The sequence below is a fragment of the Sarcophilus harrisii genome, chromosome 3 (genome assembly GCF_902635505.1).
Source record: "Sarcophilus harrisii chromosome 3, mSarHar1.11, whole genome shotgun sequence".
NCBI lineage: Eukaryota > Metazoa > Chordata > Mammalia > Dasyuromorphia > Dasyuridae > Sarcophilus > Sarcophilus harrisii.
This window is the reverse complement of record NC_045428.1, coordinates 415,660,259-415,680,350: the sequence shown is the minus strand read 5'-3', so window position 1 is coordinate 415,680,350 and position 20,092 is coordinate 415,660,259. Positions and strand designations below refer to the sequence as shown.

Sequence of the window (20,092 nt, the reverse complement as noted above, 5' to 3'; positions counted from 1 at the left end):
TATTCCTTATAAAAGAGCACATACCACAAATTTGTTTTTTGATTGAAAATGGCAGAATTGTGAATCCATCACTGAGTGATTATTTTGTTGGTAACACACAAGGTCACTGCTTTGGCTGAGTTTATGAAAAGCAGTCAGCTTCCTGTTCAGTGGTCAATTTATTAGTCAGTCTTGGCTAGATTAAGATTCTGACACAAGAGGCTGGACTAATGGGTTCTTTTGTGACAGGTAGAAAAGAAAATGTGATTTAGGGTACTGTTTCTGCAAGCTGCAATTTAAGGGGAAAAGGAAAACACAAGGGCTTTTATATTGCCATTTTCTTCAAAAAGATTTACATTTTCATCTTATTCAAAGACAATTTGCTCACTGTCAATCAGCATCAGCAGCCAAACTGAGCATCACAACAGCATTTTTGCTTAGGGAAAAGGCAAGACAAGTCATGCCAGTCAAATAAATTACAGCAGAAACTTACTAACGACAGGGAGTTCTGTTATATATTCCAAGTTTTACAAACATGCAAATATGCCTCCTCTTCCCTCCCTTGTTCCCCTCCCACACTGGTTCCCTGACACAGAAGCCAAGGAATTTTACTTCCCAGAATAGAGTTAATTTATTTTGACAAGTATAGTTCTTTATAACAATGCTCCAAAGTATGTTAGAATTGGTGCTTTAGTCTTTATTCAGAGTAAAAATACTTATATTCTGAATAAAAAATGAAAGCCCCATTTCTAATATATCATTCTTTATAGTTAAATCATATTGATGTTTTGTTCTTTTCCCTTTATTTCCTCAGTACATACAGTTCCTCTCTTTAGTATAAAATAAGCAAAAATAATGTGTAAAAATTTATCAAAATTGTTATTAAGTGAATGAAACAACTCCCAAACATCTGTTAAAATGGCAGCCTATCTACCAATTTCTTGATAAGAACCAGTGGTTAGTAAGTGAATTGAAACATAAAGAAATATTAAGGAAAAAAAGCTCATTGTATGTGAATTGCCATACTTCTTAATTAATGTGGTAAAAAGTCAGCAATTTCTAGTCTTTTTTAGACTAATGATAATAAATAGCAGTCTAAATCATCTTTCCCCAAACTACCAAATTCTGGATCTGAAAAGAATGTCACAGGTCATGTAGCCTAACTTGTATTCTCCCTCACAAAATAACTGAGCTGAAATTCTTAATGCCCTCAGCTGATTGAATTGTCTTTGATCTTTTCCTCCTTTGCTCTTCCTTTTTCTTGAGATGTTGAGGGGGTCTTTCCACATTTTAATAAGGTCTTAAAAGACTGAGGAAGCCAGTCAAGGAGTGTAGATTAGAACTAGAGAATGTTTTCAAACCCACCAGGGTTTCTGAATCAAGAGCCAATTCAATACATGGTGGATTCTGTGATGAAATGGATTTTGTGGCCTTAGAGCATGGGCAGGTATTTTAACACATCTTTGGTTTAGTAGTAATTATCCCAGTTACTTTGGGTCAGTCACCAAATCCTGCTGATTCTCACTGCCATTACCCTAGTTCAGCCCCTCATTGGTTATCTGGGTCATAGTGATATTTTTCCCTAACTGCTCATCCCACCTTCTGTCCCTCTCTCCCTTCAATCTACCTTGTTACACCACTAACTGTTACTCTTTCTAAAAATCACTTTTCTGAACTTACTATCCAGTCAAAACTCTTCAATGGCTGATCTTCCATTTTCATACCAAATCCAAATGCATGGTACTTTCTCAATATAGCCTCAATTTACTTTTCCTATCCTATTTCCATGATTCCTTACATATATTTTATTCTCCAGCTAAATAAAGCTCCATATTATTTCTTATATACAACTCATGGTTTCCCCAGTTCCAAATTTGTAAAATTATTTCCTACATCTGAAATGATCTCCCTCAATCCATTTTTTTGATGCCTACTTTAAAATCATCTCCTCCATGCAATGATTCCTGATACCAGCTAGGTGGCACAAAGAATAAAGCATGGACTAACCCTAACCCTAACCCTAATTCTAACCCTGGCCAAGTCACAAACTCTCTTAACCTTAATTTCCTCATTTCTAGGGATAATACTAGTGAATACTGCACGGGTTTTGAGAATCAAGTGAGATAATATATGTAAAATAGTATACAAATGCTACATAGATGCTATTTAGCTATTATCATTATGACCCTGGCAGAAAGCTGTTTTTCACTCTTCTGAATTCTTGTGATACTTTCTTTATATAACTCATAGCCTTAGGTACATACTGCTTTATATGATAGCAGTATGTGTATATATCATACTCTCCCTTCATTCTATTCATGTACATATGATGTGACTGCAAGCTTCATGAAGACAGAGAATAATTTGATTCATCTCTGCATTTTCCAGTGTCTAGCAGAGCATCTTGCACATGAAAAGTTCTCAATAAATCGTTACTAAATGAAAGAACTGACCCTAAAACATCCAAAAAAAAAAAAAAAAAAAAAAAAGGTAGGCAGCCTACCTACTAGTCCCTTGACAAATACTGGTAGTTAGTGAGTGGATTGAGATATAAAGAGTTTTTAAGGAAGAAAAAAAGGGAATGAATGGATGGATGGAAGAAATTGGGCTAAAAGAACAAAGAAACAGGAGTTAGTGTTGAAAATTTAAGTTATATTGCAATATATTTTACTCACTTGGTTGATATTTGTTCCAGTTTGTGTATTGTACTGGCTCATCCTTTTGCCCTGCTGTTTTCCAAGTGTATTCCCCAGTAACATTTTGGTCTTGAAGAGCTATCCAAAAATAACTGTCCTCCGTTTTCACCACACTACTGATCAAACTGGTAATAAAAGCCTGTTCAAACCTTAATAGGGGAAATGGGAAATAATTATATTAAGTTTCTCAGCAATAAAAATGGCATTAAAACATAATGAGGTGCACAGAATGGTACCAGAGTAAGCAATTCTGATGAAACGCTTAAAATATAGGACAGAAAAAAAAAAAAAAAACCTGAAAACCTTGAACATGACTAATAAATGCTAAAATGTCGGTCTGATTCCCAGAAATATTTCAGAGAAAAGAATCTGGCTTTACTAACTAGGCTCCAATCCTTCCTACTAGCATTATAATAATTCTAGTCAGGATCATTTTTTGGGGGGGAGAAGTTGGGGTAGTAGCCAGGCCCTTTTGGAGAAAACTTGGGGGAAGTTACCATGACAGTGGCAAAATCCCTAAGGCACTGTGGTCCCTCCACAAGCTTGGGCCACACACAGGGCCACAGTGCCTGAATTGAGAGTAAGGAAGGAGGCTCTGGGGGAGGAGAAAAGAGAGGTATTATTCCCCTTTGAATAAACACATATTGGCAATTCCAGTGTACTGACACATTAAGCCATTTTTCTCATGCAGGACATAGTGTAGTGTGCATAACTGTCTCTGCTTTTATTTATTTTTTTCTGTTTTTTTTTAATTATAGCTTTTTATTTACAAGATATATGCATAGGTAATTTTTCAGCATTGACAACTGCAAAACCTTTTGTTCCAACTTTTCCCCTTCTTCCCCCCATCCCTTCCTCCAGATGGTAGGTTGACCAATACATATTAAATATGTTGAAGTATAAGTTAAATACTGTCTCTGCTTTTAAAAAATGCATATAAAGGCTATTTAAACAGAAATGAGATAACCTTCAAACCCTGCTAAAGGTTTCCTTACTAATAGATTTACCAGTTAGCTGAATACATGATTTTTGGTTTTGAAATTGCTTCGTATGTTCCCTTCCCTAACACAGATTGAGAGTTGACTTCATCTCACATGCATATATGTGTGCTTTTGCTTAACATTTTGATAAATTCATCTATATTTTGTGAACTCACCTACTAGAAAATGAAATTTTTTACTTTGGTTTGTAGTGGCAAGAACACACTCAGTTCTATTCTTTGGATTTTCTATTTACTCTGGATCCAGACCTGTGATTTTATCATTTTAGGGAACTCTTGTTATAGAACTCGAGACTTAAAACTCACTTGTGACTTAAATCTTGGGGAGTAGTTTAGAACATTAAGACGTTAAGGGGCTTGCTCATGGTCACACACTGGTATGTGTCAGAAATAGGACTTGATGCTAGATCTTCCTCACACTAAGGTTTTCCCTCCATTCACTACATCATGCTGCTTCCCAAAGGTAGAAGTGACTAAGTAGGAACTATCAAACTTGAACATTTAGTTATGAAACCTAGCTTAGGTTGACTTGAAAATTGCTCCTGGCCAGAGCTGTACAGTCAATGAAAAGCTAAAGTTTTATATAATAAACCATAAATACAATGCAATTCAACAATGGCATTGCTAAGAATTGATAGGTTCATGGTTCTAGATCTGGAAGGGACTTTTAGAGTCCATCTGTACAATGTCTCCCCTCCCCCCCCTTTTTTAAACAGCTGAAGAAATCAAGATCTAGGGAGTTAAGTAGCTGGCACAAGGTCACACCATACAGGTAGTAAAGGGGAAAGCTGGGATTTGAACTCAGGTCTCTTGACTTTAAGCTCAGATGGAAAAGTCAACATTCTTTTTAAGGTACCATGCTACCTCCCCAATGCCCAATTAAAGAGTTTCCATTTTTTTTAGGATTATTTATGGATTAGAGACAATGTGTGTACACAGAAAACTACTCTCAGATTCCTGAAAAGCTGAGTTCAAGCTTTGCTTTTGATAAAGCAGAGTGGCCCTGTATGATCTGGGAAAGTCACTTAACACTTCACTGCCCAAGACAACTCTCAAGGATTCTCAGGTGCAGAGAGGTACTAACTTGCATTAAGTAGAGAGAACTTTTCCTTTTCCAGGAATTCCCTATACAATAAAATCACAGGACTAGTTTCTAACTCTGTATCAATTCCATTTCCTGGGTACTAATCAAATTATCAGGGAACTATTTAAGCTTTTGTAATAACAGTATTCATTAGCTATGGCAATTTTGTTCATGATTTTTTAAAAAATGGCCTTCTGTGTCTGTTTCAACTCTATTTATTATTATCCAGAAAAGACAGAGAATTGTATTAGTGGGAGAGATTAGAAATCATCCAATCTAACTCTTACTCTGCAGATAAGGCAACAGGCTCAGAAAAAAAGAAAGGACTTGTGATAAGGATCATGGACTTTTGGGATCATCTAAGCCCTTTTCTTATAGATGAAGAAAATGAGAAATTAAGTGATTTGCACACAGTCACATAGCTAGTAAATGGCAGAGCTTGGATTTGAAACCTTTGCCCAAATTATGTTGATCAAGTTTACCCAACTACTTAAAGCCTTAGCTTGAACTCAGATTTCCTGACCCCCAGTCCAGCATTTTTCCCCCATATAAGCCTTTGGCTTTTTGAATAAGCAATGATACATTTTATATCAAAAAGAATGGAATAATTAAACTACAAATTAAACCTTAAAGCATTCAAATCAAACTTCTTATAAGAAATCAAATTTCTTATTTCAGATTAAAAGATGACCATCAATGAAAAAAAAATCTCTCTATGAAGATTACTACTCTTAGTAAATGATGAATGACAAATCATTCCAAATTTTTCTTTCCTTCCCTCTCTTCCTCCCTCTGTTCCTTCCCTCCCTTTCTTCTTTTTCTCTCTCTCTTTCTTTTTTTCTTTCTTTCTCTTTCTTTCTGTCTGTCTGTCTGTCTCTTCTCCCTCCCTCATTCTTTTCTTTCCTTCCTCCCTCTCTCCCTCCCTTTATCCCTCCTTCCTTCCTTCCTTCCTTGAAATTCAAAAGAGAAGAGGAAAGCCAGAAATGATCTGAATGTCACTCTAAATGAAGACAAGAATGTCACTCTAAGAAAAAACAAGAAAAATTCCAGAGCTTAAGATTCTATAGATGTTGGCACAAGAACAAAAGTCTGAACACACATACACACACACACGTCACCAAGCTAATGAGAAAGAAAAAGTACAGGTAGCATTTAAAGCCATCAATGCAGTTTCATAGGAAACTTAGCAATTAGCTACAGTAATCTTTCACATTTGACTCTACCACCTTTTTTTCCCCTACCACTCTACTTTATAGTTCCAGCTTCCTTTCTTCTTACCTGGACTATTGTCAGTCTCCTAACTGGTTTTCCTCTCTAACTGGTCTACCCACTTACCAGTCCATCCTTACCAATACTGATCAATAATCTTTCCAAAACAACCATGCCCTCCTGTTTCTGCTCTTACTCAAAAAACTTTAATAATTCCCCCTTATGTGTTGAATTTAAACTCCTGATCCTATGATTAAAAGCCTTTAAATGATCTGATTTAAATTTACCTTTCAAGCTTTATCTGACATTGTCCCTCTTTCCATTCTCTATATTCCAATCAAACTGCATAATCTCTTCTTCCAGTCTTACTCTGTTCTCTACCATCTCTGTACCAATCTGGGTTATTCTCTATGCCTAGATGGGGAAGAGTTTCTACTTTGTCCCTGTTGAAGTTCTCTTGTTTCAAGTTTCAATTGAAGTGCCACTTCCTCCATGATATTTTACTTGACCATTCTAGATTTAAAAAAAAGAGATCTCTCCTTTTTTAAAAATTTTCCTTTTATTTGGTCTAATTCTTGATACTTAGCCCATTATTTGTGTATATCTTCTCCCTCCCACCAATAAAATGTAAGATTCTTGAAATCAAAGTCTGTGTTATATTTCATAAAGCTCTTTCTGATAATCCCAGTTATTAGTGCTTGATGCTGAAGTACAGAGAACCCTGGACTTGGAATCAGAAAGAACTGAATTCAAATCTGTCCTCAGGCACTTATTAGCTTTATAACCCTAGGAAAGTCACATAACATTTCTGTTACTCAGTTTCTTCATGTGTAAAATGTGAGTAACAGCATCTAACCCAAGGTTGTTTAGTGGATAAAATAAGAAATAGTTGTAAAATGTTTGCAACCTTTAAAGCACTATATAAATATAACACTTATTTAGCTATCTATTTATTATCTATAATCTGTTTATTCATCCATTCTTATACATGTTTTATTCTCTCTTGTAAAATGTTAGTTGTTCAAGGGAAGGGCTATTGCACTTTTTACTTTTATATCCCCAGAACTGAACACATTGCTTTGTAGATAATAGACATTTAATAAGTATTTTTTCAATGAAATTGAATTAAATATCTGTATTCCCAAACTTAGCACAAATGCTTAGAATTCAATTCATGCTTACTGGCTATTGACCTCTGAATCCAGTGGAACTATGAAGTTATGGCTGTTATATTTGATATGATTTTAGAAGTATGATATTAGAGGAAATATCCTAAAATGTGTGTGTGGAGTAGAAAAAAATGACTGGACAAAGAAATCAAATATAAAATTAAGATTAATTGAAGTATTACAAGATCATTTCTATTTGTTGCTAAGATGTAAAAAAAGAATCACGTTGTGGATTTTTGGTTACCCAGTATTTCATGGCACACTGATTCAATATGTAATTGTACATACAATGTGATAATCAGCAATGGCAACTTTAGAGCTCACATAGTACTCCTGCCTTTGTGACCTTTGTATAAACAGAGCATCAAAGCCTAAAAGAAGTCTGTCACCACTTTGTAAAAGGTAGTAATTCTGTTACTCGGGATTAGGACTACATCTTCCTTTTCTTCTTGTCTTGAACAAAGGGTTAACGGGGAAAAAAGCCAGGACTAAGAGTTGTCCAGATAACAAAAGAACTAAGTAATTTGGAGCAGGTGGTTCTAATTGTGCCCATCCAACCTGCCACTCACTTGTGCAGAAGGGTGGAAAATCCATTAGTAACTGAGCCAGGGTATGCTAGTGAGTGACGGGAATGACTCTACCTCAAACAGGAAATCTGTAATAGGGAAAAGTGATTGTCAAAAGCACTAGTGGATAACTCCTCAGATCACAGAATTTCAGTGTCAAAAGAAACCTTACAGGGAATTTACATAAAACTCATCATTTTACAGAGGAAGAAACTGAGGCCCAGATTAATTTGCTCAAAGTCACAGAGGGGATTGTCTAGGTCTGCAGAACCAATGAATGGAACCTTCATTTTCTTCATTGCTTTCCTCAATAAAAAGTTGCTGTTAAAAATGTAAGACTTGAAAACCTAGTGGTATTTCAATTTTGCTGCTTCTGTGATCTTATTTTAGATCTAGAATTAGCCAGGTGTAATAGAAGGAAAATACACTAGGAATCAGGAGAATGTGGGTTCTAAATCTGCCACTGCCATAGATTAACTGCATGATCTTCAGCAAGTTGACTTCACTGAATCCCAATTTCCTCACCTGTAATTTGAAAGGCCTAGACTAAATAATCAAAATTTTGCCTAGAGCTGAATGTTCCTTAAAAAACAAACTCTCAAGAAAATTGAGCACAAAACTAAGAAATTTTGGTCCACTTAACATCACAAATTAAATTAAATTACAACTTGCTTTAAAAATTTTGAAGAAATCAACATACTAAAATCATTCTGACACTTTGAGAGGCAGCTTGGTGTAGTGTTTTGAAAGAGATCCTCAGAGGCCAGGAAGACCAGGGTTCATACTTACTGACATATATAGGCTATGTAGCTCTATCTCTTAACCTCTCAATACTTTAACTTTTCAGTTCTTTTTCAGTTGTGTCTGACTTTTTATGACCTCATTTGGGGTTTTCTTGGCAAAGATACTGGGATAGTTTGCCATTTTCTTCTCTAGCTCATTTTACAAATGAGGAAATTGAAGGAAACAGCATTAAGTAACCTGGTCAGGGTCATATACCCCAGAAGTATCTGAAGCCAGATTTGAACTCAGGAAGGTGAGTGTAACTAACTTTAGGCCTGACATTCTTTCCACTCTAGCTTACCTAAGCAATTCTCTAAGGAAGATGCTAATATTAGCAGACAGAGGGAGTTTTCTCTTACAGGAATTCTTTAAATCAAAGAAATAACAAGTCTATCCCTATTCCTCTCCTGACATTTTATGACATCTTCATGTTGGTCCTAAGTGGTTTTTAGAGAGTGAAGTCTTTCAGCTCTACCAGATTGCTTTTGATAATATATCATCTAGGCACTATGCATTTAATATATAATATAGTGCTTGTATGGTCTTGGACAAGTTGCCCTGGGCTACAAACAGTAATTGTAATAACAACTAGCATTTATTTTTTTATGGATTTTTAGGGTTTACAAAATGCCTTAAAAATGTGATCTCACAACAGCCCTAAGCAGATGTTATTATTATCCACATTTACAAGATGAGGAAACGGAGGCACATAGAGATCAGGTGACTTGCCCAGGTTTATACAGCTAATAAATGCTGAGGTCAAATTTGAACTAAAGTTTTATGTCAAAGGTTGGAATAGTGCCATGATTTTGCATTGGCCCCATTCTAGTCTTCCTCCCTATCAAAGCTTTTAGTGTTCAGTCTTTCAGGTCTACCCTTTTACCTTAAAAAGGGCTCCCCTTAGCATTTATGAAAGGGATAACCATGTCTACAGCTATGCTCTAAATACTATTTGTCACATGTTAAGATTTTCTAATTTTTAGGAGTTGCACAGGAAGCATAAAAGGTACCCTTTCCTCCTTTCTATATTTCCAAGGAAAGACTAGAAGTTATAGTAGACACTTAAAAGGTGATTGTGAGGCATTTGAACACATTAGTCATTATTTCTTTTTGCTATTCCAACAATTTTTTTTAAAAATGTAATTAGAATCAAGGAAAGTATTATACTTAATGGAGAATAATTTTAAAATTACGTATTTGTTTTACATAAATAAGTAATTAAGTGATGAAATCCAAAATTCAGCTGAATTTATTATCAAGGTTGGAAAGAATAATATTAAGACTCTGTAAAATATCTAATAAATCTTTATGGAATGTTAAGAGACTGAAATATTTAAATATTTGCATTAGCATTTGCTACTATAAAGTCAATTTGGGAATAGTTTTTTTTATGATTTCAGCTAATCTCAACCAAAGAAATTGATACTGTGGTACAAAACAAGCATTTGTTTTTCATGAAGAGTGGATCATAAAGCAGCTTGAGCAGCTGGAACAGCTGGAGCTGATCTTTTTTGGTAGCAAAGCCTCCTCTCTCCTCTCCCTCCCCTCCCACTCTGTCTTTCTCTTTTGCTTGGTGTCTCAGTTATGTTTCTGTTTAAAAAAAAAAAAAGTATTATTCTACCTGTTGGTAACTGTTACAAGTGAAGGAGGACAGTAATAGCCACTGGACGCATGTTCAAAACTTCGACGGATTGTGTCAATTTTGTAACAAAATCCACCATGTCTTTCCCATCCCTTAAAAAAGGAAATATAAAATCAGGGAAACAACACAGACTTGTTTATTAAGCATGATCCCTCCTGAATTCAGCTCATTCATGACCTCTTATGACTTCCTTTTCTATATCCACAGACCCGTTTGGAATTTGTCTCCCAGTTTTTATGTACATATCCAAAACAATCTAATAACGTTTAGTCTTACATTAACATTGTAGTTATCTGAGGCACTATCTTGAAACTTGCCTAAAGCAAATGAAAATGGAGAAACTCCCTCCGTCCCTTCATATTCCCCAAACCCCTAGTAATAAATAAAACATCAAAAAAAAAATTGGAAATCAGGTAAAACATGATCCTTGGATTGCTTTTGTTTGCTTGTTTCCTATCTTGGAAAGGTAGAGAGCATGGCAGCCCTATCAGAATCTTTGTATTTCCACATAATTTTAGGAATGAGTAATAATATCCATTTATTTCACCCATACCTCCTCTATGTTCCCCCCATCTCTGCCCAAACACTGGAATAATGTCTTTTTACATCTTTTCTTCAGACTAAATAATAGTCTACAAGTGCTTTCCACCGAGAACTTCAACTATACATGTAAAGTTATAGAAGAAAGGGCAAATATTTCTATAACAGGGATCTTTATTTTTCACTATCCTCTTTTGATCTCTTGTTATTCCCCCCCCCCCCACACACACACACAATAAATATGTGAGATTGGAAAGGATTGTTCCCCTATTACAGGTGAAGAAACTAAAGCCCAGATAGTTGAGAAAATTTGCCAAACTAGTTAATGGCAGCACAGGGACTAAAACCAATAGTGATCTTATTTCTGGGCTGTTTACTGAAAGCAAAAAAGCTGATGAAAGAGCTAAAATAACTATCTTTTTGATAGAAAAAAGATTAACTTTGCCCCTCCCCCAATCAAAATTAATGGCCCCAAATTGATGTGACACAAACTCAGGAATGTGATCCTCCTTTTTAACAGTCCAATGTAGGTGAAATTTAGTCATTAATCTTCTCTTTTTCAACTGAGATTTAGAGAATTTTCTTCAATTGAATAAATTCTCTTATGGATGAAGGAATATTCTGTGCTTTCCAGTCTTTAAGCCCTCTTCCCTTTGTCCTCTGCCATTACTTATTGCTTTTTATAAGGTCATATATAACGCAATTTATTGTATTAATCCTTGGCAAGTGTTTTTTGTCTTGTAGTAAATTAGAGAAAATCCAACTTTAGAAATAAGCTATTTTAGTTTGGACCATTATCATTAAGTGAGTCATGGATTACAAAAGCTCACTCATCCATCCACCCTTATTGTTTTTCATAGTTCTGTATTTCCTGCTCCTGGCTCCTCCAGACTTCCTCCCTCACCCTCACCCCATCCCCCTTCCATTCTCTCACAGTCCCAGATACCTCACACACAGAAGCTTAAAGTATTCAGGATGAAGTGGGAAAGAAAAGCTAAAAATCCCATTTGAGTTTAAATGGACAGGCTAAGGAATTTTGACAATTTAACCTTTTTGACCAACTATCCTCTCTTCATTAGCCTTTTTTAGATGAGGAGAACTGATAAGAGTGCTTAGCTAAATGAAAAAAAAAAACAAATTCAAGAGCTGAGGCAATTTGATAAAAGGGGAAAAGAAATAAAAATAATGAAAACCTATTTTCTGGGGGCCAGTGTTTACTAAAGGAAAATAAAAGGCAGTCTGATCATATTTGCTGGTATTCTTAGTGACTACTAAATGCTGTTAAATAATAACAAACATGTAGAAACAATTATCCATGCCATTCATGTCACGAACACTGGTATAGAGGAAAAATTAATTTTTTAACCTGAATCACCAGATTGAGTTTCTGATTTGATTTAGTAAAGTTTATGGAAAAGAAGTTACATGCAAATAAATGGCTATGAAGATGGGATATTCAAACTATATTCATAATAAATAAGTTATGTTGGTGTGCTACAAATATATTAAGACATTAAAGCACTGTATCTATAAACATTGACAAAGCTATCTGAGGAGAGAGAAGATGGGAGAAAAGTTATCAAATATGCAAATTCTACTTCAGTTATGGCAATGATGGGTGGCTGAAGTGCTTAGTGTTAATCAAATCAACAGTTGTATACAATTAAGTGAATTACAGACAAAATATAGGTATTATACAGCTAGAGCTGGGGGGGAAAACAACAACCCAGATCATTCTCTCAAACAATAATTAGTGTAAAAAGGCAGAAATCTATATTGTCTGTTATCACTAGAATGTAAACAACTGGGTTAGAAGAAAAAAAAAAGACATAATGCTTGGTTTCTGAACAATCTGGAGTAAAAAAAAAATTCTATCAACTAAAAGATTCAAATCCTGCAATATTTAAATCCCTTAAGATGTGTATATACCAGCTAGTAGTGCAATTACACGTGTATACATATTATATGTAAAACCTTTTTCATATGGAGGTCCAACCTATATTAATTTTTAGGATGTGCCTGTACATCTCAGATGTTTTTAAACACCTGAAGTGTTTTCTTTAGTGAGCTATTTGTCATTGCTTATTGTCATTTTCTCCTAGTCCATTGAGTATAGAGTGGAAAGAAACAGAAATAAACATATGTAAACATATAACATTTGCTTTTAAATTTGTGATTTTGACCGAGAAATATATGGTGTTACTTCATCTCTTTGGGATTCAGTTACCTCATCCACCTAATGAGCTAAACTTGCTAAGCTCTGGGGCAATTAGGTGGTGCAGTAGGTAGAAGACTGGGTCTGAAATCAGTTAGACGAGTTCAAATTTGACCTCAAACACTTACTAGCTGTATGACCCGGGGCATGTCACTTAACCTGTTTGCCTCAGTTTTTTTCATGACTAAAGTGACCTGGAGAAGGAAATGGCAAACCATTCTGGTATCTTTGCCAAGAAAACCCCAAATGTGGTCACAAAGAGCTGGGTGTGACTGAAATGATAGTCATTTCAAAACAACTAAAAAATAATCCATAGCTATGAGAAATGAGTATTAATAATTGATGTCTTGGGGAGATTTGGAGCTCCCTATTTCTTACAAAGTCCTAAATTTAAGTTTGGTTCTTAAAGACATTTGCTGAGAAGACTGGATTCACATTCTTGTTCAAGATCTCCCCTGGTGAAAGCTATTGCATTCTGCTTAAGCTTAGGGAGGTTATATATTCTTTGATTTGATAACCTAAACTGTGAGTAATCTAGATAGAGATACTTTCCATACCCAAGAGATACTCGACTCATCCCCAGTTAGGTTATCCAGTTATATTTGATTGCTGTTTGAGGAACCACCTACTGTTTTAAAGGATATTATAAATTGTGAATCTTTAACCAATGATTGTCTTTGGCCAAATGACTATCCTTTTATTAATAACTTGATGGTCTTGTTAATAAAATGATTAAATTGCCCAGAAACTATGTCTTTTGAACTTTTTAAAATGTCATATATCTCAAGAATTCTGACTTCAAATATACACGTATATGCATGCATATGTGTATGTATATTTATGTATGAGAGGAGAAAAGGCAGATTTTACTGGAATCTAAGTAAAGCTCTCCATGTGTGAATTTTTAAAGGAGGTTACAATGGTGTATCAAAATGACCAGAGGTTCCAATTCTGTTCATTAATTACCTCTTGTATGACTTTGAGGAAGTTACTTAAGCATCTCTTTAGACCTTTGTTTATCCCCTATAAAATAAGGGTGTTGGAAAGCTGGCTAGTGAAGCTGGCCCTTTCTAGTTCTAAATCTATGATCTCTCTTAAAATAATGGCATATATTGATGGAGTTATGAAATGACCCAACCATTTTGGAGAACAATTTGGAACTATGCCCAAAGGGCTATCAAACTATGCATACCCTTTGATCTAGTAGTATCTCTACTGAACCTGGATCCCAAAAAGATCATTAAAAAGGGGAAAGGATCCACATGTGCAAAAATGTTTATAGCAGCCCTTTTTGTAGTGTGTTAAGGAGCTGGAAACAGGGAATGGCTGAATAAGTTATAATATATGAATGTAATAGAATATGATTGTTCTATAAGTAATGATCAGCAGGCTGATTTCAGAAAGGCTTGGAAAGACTTACATGAACTGATGCTAAATGAAGTGAGTAGAACCAAAAGAACTTTGTATACAGCAACAAGATTATATGATGATCAACTGTGATGGACTTGAATTTTTTCAATAGTGGGGTGATTCAGGGTAATTCCAATAGATTTGTGACGGAGAGACCCATCTGCATCCAGAGAAAGACTACAGGGACTGAATGTGAAGTACAATATAATATTTCCACCTTTTTTCTTTTTGTAATCGTTGTTTTTTTTTTTTCTTTCTCATTTTTCACCTTTTGATTTGATTTTTCTGTACAGCATAATAAATATGGAAAATTTTAGAAGAACTGCAGAACTTATATTGGATTACTTGCTGTTTAGGGGAAGGGGGAGGGAGGGAAAAGGGAGAAAAATTTGGAACATAAGGTTTTACAAAGAGAAACTATCTTTGCATGTAGTTTGAAAATAAAAAGCTATTATTGTTTTTTTAAAATGGCACAAACAGTTCCAAAACAAAAATTATAAGCCTTCTTTTTATCTTTGGGAGACACCATAAATCTATAGAAACTTTAGGAGAATTTATTTTAAGTTTCTATGACCTTGCCTTCCCCCTCTGAGTGATATGCATTTGAACAAATGATATGCATTTGGAAAATGGTTGAGCAGGTTTGAGCATTTAATCTGTAGCCATGGAACAAAGAGAAACAAAATGTTTTAAAGATGTGTCCAGCCCTTGAACTTCACTGCAGTAGCATCATGACTTAAACAGTTACAGGTAGATTTAGTGGAAGGAGAAAAATGGGCCAAATGGAAGAAAACCTGTACTTGACCATATTAATGTAAGTAAAGAAATCTATATCCATAGATTCCAAAACCTGATTTTTGAAATCTGATTTGTTAGCTCTAGGTATATACATATATATATATATATACACACATATATGTATGTATACATATGTGTGTATATATATATATATATACACACATACACACACACATATATACATATATCACATTCATACTTGTTTCTTCATCTATTTTTTCATATATAAAATATATATATTTGTATGTATATGTAAAACTACATGTGTAACTATACAAACACATATATACATATAATTACATATATAACTATGTATGTATGTGAATATATATATGTATAGACAGATAGATAGTGTTAGTCCTTCAGTAAGGAAGGCTTGAGTTCAAATTCAACCTCATATACTTCCTGGCTAGTCAACTTGACCCTGATTAAGGCCTCTGTCTGCCTCCATTTCCTTATCTGTAAACTGGAGGTAATAGTACCTACCTACTAGAGTTATTGTAAAGATTAATTGAAGTGATATTTCTAAAGTGTTTTTCAAAACTTAAAGTATTCTATAAATTCCAGTTATTATTATTAATACTAATAACACTGATTACAATGTTCTCTAAGCATATATTAAAGAGAAGGTACTGACTTTACTAGTAGGGGAATTTCTTCTCACTGGGAATTTAATTTTGTAGCTAATTAAATTTATTTCATCATCACATGATAATGAAATCACATATCTGGTTTTATCCACATATATTTATATATGTGTATGCATATATACTTGTATACACATATCTATATCAATGATCTATCTACCTGTCTATCTATCCATCTATCCATTCTTTGATCAAATAAAACCAAAATCTAAGAGCTGAGACAATTTGAGAAACGGAAAAAGAAAACGAAATAAAGATGTTGAAAGCTTATTTGTTATGCATCAGTCATTTTTATCCAGAATCAGTGAAGAGACAAGTTATTCTGATCTTATAGTATCCTTTGCATGATACCTCATAAGTAGGTGATCAGTAAATGCTTTTCACTAATGATGAAAATGTGGCAGCAATTATATGTCATTTAAAGCCGCCAAAGTGCTATAGGAGAAAAATTAATTTCATCTATATACTCGATGAGGAAATTCCTCTTCTTCATTCTCCAATTGCTAATGCCAATTGATAGCTTATCTATACTTTAGAGACTTAGAAAGTTTTCTGGACACTAAGAGATTATATGACTTACTGCTCTTGGTCATAGCCTAGCATTCATTTGAGGCCAGACTTGAAGTCACATCTTCCTGATTCCAAGGCCCCACTCTCAGTAGCCATCATACTATGTCTATTGTCCCTGGTAGCTTTAATTCAGGATAAAAAATATCCTTCAATTATTGTAGTAGCTATAATTTTTCTATCTTATTTTCATTTTTAAAATCATGTAAATTTTGTCTTCCATTTATCTTTAGCTGGTAAATTTTTTTTAAATAAATGTTTAAAAAAATTCTACTCTTTGATTGCTTTGTTCCTCCCAAACATGTTGATTAATAGTCCCCTTACCCTATTTGTGTTTTCTATAAGTCAAAGGAATATAAGAGTGTAGGTATGTGGACCCCCCCCCCCCCCGATCAAAGGAATGCCTCCTTTTCCCTCTGCCATCGCACTTGAACTATGAAAACCATGTGTGAGATGAAGCATCATGTAACACTCATTATTTGCACAGATGGGAGAAGAAAATCATTTAAACTTCTGATCTAGAAAGAAACGGAAATTTAGGTCACAAGTGTCAACAAGGCAATGATCCATAAAGTCAGCCTTTAAAAAGTTGTAAATCTTTCATGATTTTCTGATTCATTTGTATTGTTTTTTAAGAATCACACTCTCATATAATTAGTTCCTCTTATAAAAAAGGATAATAATTTCAAATGACTATGTCAAAAGATCCTTATGCATAATTTATAATATTAAGCAGACTTACCTCATGACAGTATGATTTAATTTCAGAAAGGACATGTCCTGTTTTTTTACAAATAAATGAAATTTTTTCTTCACAGTTTTTAACTTTCCACCAACCCTCCTAGAGAAAATAAAAATGCAAAATGTATTGCTTAAAACTTTTATAGTTATAAAACTCCCTTCCAACTCTAATCTTATCTTATTTACATAGGCTTTACGGTTTGTAAAGAACTTTCCTTATAACTTTTCCTTGACAAGTAGCACATATATGGTCAACTTTTGATTTTCATAGAAGTAACATTCCTAGAAATGACACAAAAGTCAAAAATGTTAACATTAGTTCACTGAACCTATGGGGAATAGAGGATTGAGTTTCAATGGTCACCAAACACTATAGTCTTTTGCTAGAGATTGCTGAAAATGCACTTTTCTGCATATAATTCTTTATTATAAAACATTAATCTAATAATATACACATTTCCTTTTTGAAAAAAAATAATTCCAATTTAGAAAGTAAGGAGATATCTTGTATTTGGGTGGTCTTACTAGTAATTTGGTGGATGGGCGTGGGATATGCAACACTTCTAGATATCTGTATCCTAAGGGATTAGCCCAGTGTATTGCTGATGCCTTAAATTGACTTAAAGGAATCATACTCTCTTTGTCTATTTTCTTTCCCCACATGATTAAAAAACTATGGGCTTGCTGAGTGCTTTCTTTTTACATGATTTAATTAGAACTAAAGTACAATTCCTGAGAAAAATATTTTATAATGGGATTTCATATTCTTTATGATGAGTATTATTTTATAATACTCTTTACAGTTATTTGTCGGTATAATTTCCACTACATTGGATGCAAATGCCAAAATAGTTTAAGATTCTCAACTTTTGATTAAACTTGTAAGGATTAGATGTTATGACTTAGTTTTATAGAATTTCAAATGTGTATGTATACAATAAAAGGGACTGAGAAAGAATATCTCACCTTTGGCAATAATTTTGATAAATACATTGTAAAATTCACTTTTTTCACACATTTTTTGGACCCCTTGCTTGCTGCTTTACTTTAGGAAAGTGGAGAAACGTTCCTTGCTTTCACTCAATGCTAGTCCTAAACAAATTGAGTTTGGGATATTTTCCCCAGAGGATGATGAAGTTGTGTCCTAGGCATTGGAATGTCCATCAGTCAAAACCATAAGAAACTCAGAGCTGTAATTTCAGCAGCAGCCAGCAGGTGGGGGACTGGCTGCTCTGTCTACCATTGTAGCCTTTCCTCTTTTGACATCCAATCCACTTCTCAGGCATAAATTTAGGCATCTCGGATGACCAAGTACTCTGTTAATTATAAAGCTACCTGAATTTTACTTCTTAGAAATAGGCCAATTATTGTGTTTATTCATTTCATAATTAGCATTTTGCCAAAAATGAACCATGAGTAAGCACGATTACAGCAATATAGGTAGAAAACGAATTCATCAAATACTTAACAATATGTTTATGGCTCAGAGCTAAGTAACTGAAGGAGAAGGACATATTAAAATGAATAATAAAGTCTTTCTTTCAGAGAGCTTTTACTCTAGTAAATGAAATAGATATGCTGGGAAATGTTTAATAACTGGATCTCTGTTATAAAAAATGACAATTTAAAGTTTAATCTGCATTATTATTTTCCCATTACTTTCTTAAATCTAGACAATCAACAAAACAATAAATCAAACTCTGATTTGTATTATTTGCTTCCTCAGATATAAAAATGTTCACGCTGAAAATTTAACAATTGTCTCCCAACATCCCATTGGAGCTGGCTCCTCCTAGATAGAGTATCATTGGCTCTACTAAATTCAATTCAACAGACATACTAAATATAGGACAGTACTAGGTGTAGGGACAGAAACTAAAAAGATAAAAAACAATAGAGCCTGCCCTCATGGAGCTTAAAAATCTAATATTGGATAATACTAGTGAATTTGTGAGTACCTTTCCCAGTTTTGTTGTTGTTATTGAGGCAGTTGGGGTTAAGTGACTTGCCAGGGTCATATAGTTAGTATCTGATTCTGGATTTGAACTGGGGTCCTCCTGACTCCCAGGCCAGTATTCTATCCTAGCTGTCCATAGTTCTTATTTAAAAATAAAACTACTTAGTACTGGGCTCCTTACTATGCTTCAAACAAGATATCATATTTCCCAACTCTATATATTTTCATATATATCTAGAATTCTCTCCCCCCTTATCTTCATTTTCTGGTTTCTTTGAAGTCTCAGCCAAAATATTGTTCTTTTCAAATCCTCCTAAATGTTAGTATCCATATTTACCATAGACAACTAAGTTTTTGCCTGTTGTTTATCTCATTGAAATGTGAATCCCTTTAGAACAAGGATTGCTTTTGCTTTTCTTTGAAGTACTCATAGCATCAAATCTAGTATACAGTATTTAATTTAATAAATGCTTGTACATTGACTGATTGCTGTTTGCTTGTCTACAAATAGATTCCAGAGCAAATCCCAGGACTATCATAGAGACTATAAATGTCAGTGAGAAGTGAAGTTATTTTAATTTATCAAACATCAATGAAAAAAATCACTGACAAACAAACATGTAAATTCTGGGTATGTGGCATGACCTACCACAGACTAAACTTTAGTTTCTCAGAATTGGAAGTAAATTCAGCGTTTATTGCCTGAACAGGAATCTCTTTTAAAGCAAATCTAGATAAAATTCTCCAGTATTGGGAGAACTAATTCCCATCTGAAATACCCTAGGCTACTGTTAGGAAATTTTTCCTCATCAAGAATCAAATTTACCTCTTTGCAATTTGTACCCACTATTGACTAAGGACACAGTTAATTCTTACACATGTAAGATGTCCAGTAGATATGTTCAAAACAGAGCTCATTATCTTTTTTTCCCAAAACTCCTTCCCCTTATTGTTGTTGTTCAGTCATTTTGCTTGTGTCTGATTCTTCTTGGGGGGGTCTTCTTTGCAAAGATACTGAAATGTTTTGCTATTTCTTTCTCCAGCTCATTTTACAGATAAGCTAGAGTGACGTACCCAGAGTCACACAGA

At 34.3% G+C, this 20,092-nt stretch overlaps 1 protein-coding gene across 2 annotated transcripts in view; it reads right to left on the bottom strand.

The window, feature by feature from the left end:
- The window catches only part of PLA2R1 (phospholipase A2 receptor 1), a 151,723-nt gene that overhangs the window by 53,698 nt on the left and 77,933 nt on the right, over positions 1 to 20,092 (bottom strand). For both annotated transcript variants that reach the window (XM_023499238.2, XM_031960589.1), the window contains exons 9-11: positions 17,048 to 17,146; positions 10,108 to 10,220; positions 2,655 to 2,824 (exon numbers count right to left, since the gene is read on the bottom strand). In XM_023499238.2, coding sequence (XP_023355006.1) covers positions 2,655 to 2,824; positions 10,108 to 10,220; positions 17,048 to 17,146 — 382 coding nt within the window. The remainder of the gene's footprint in view (positions 1 to 2,654; positions 2,825 to 10,107; positions 10,221 to 17,047; positions 17,147 to 20,092) is intronic.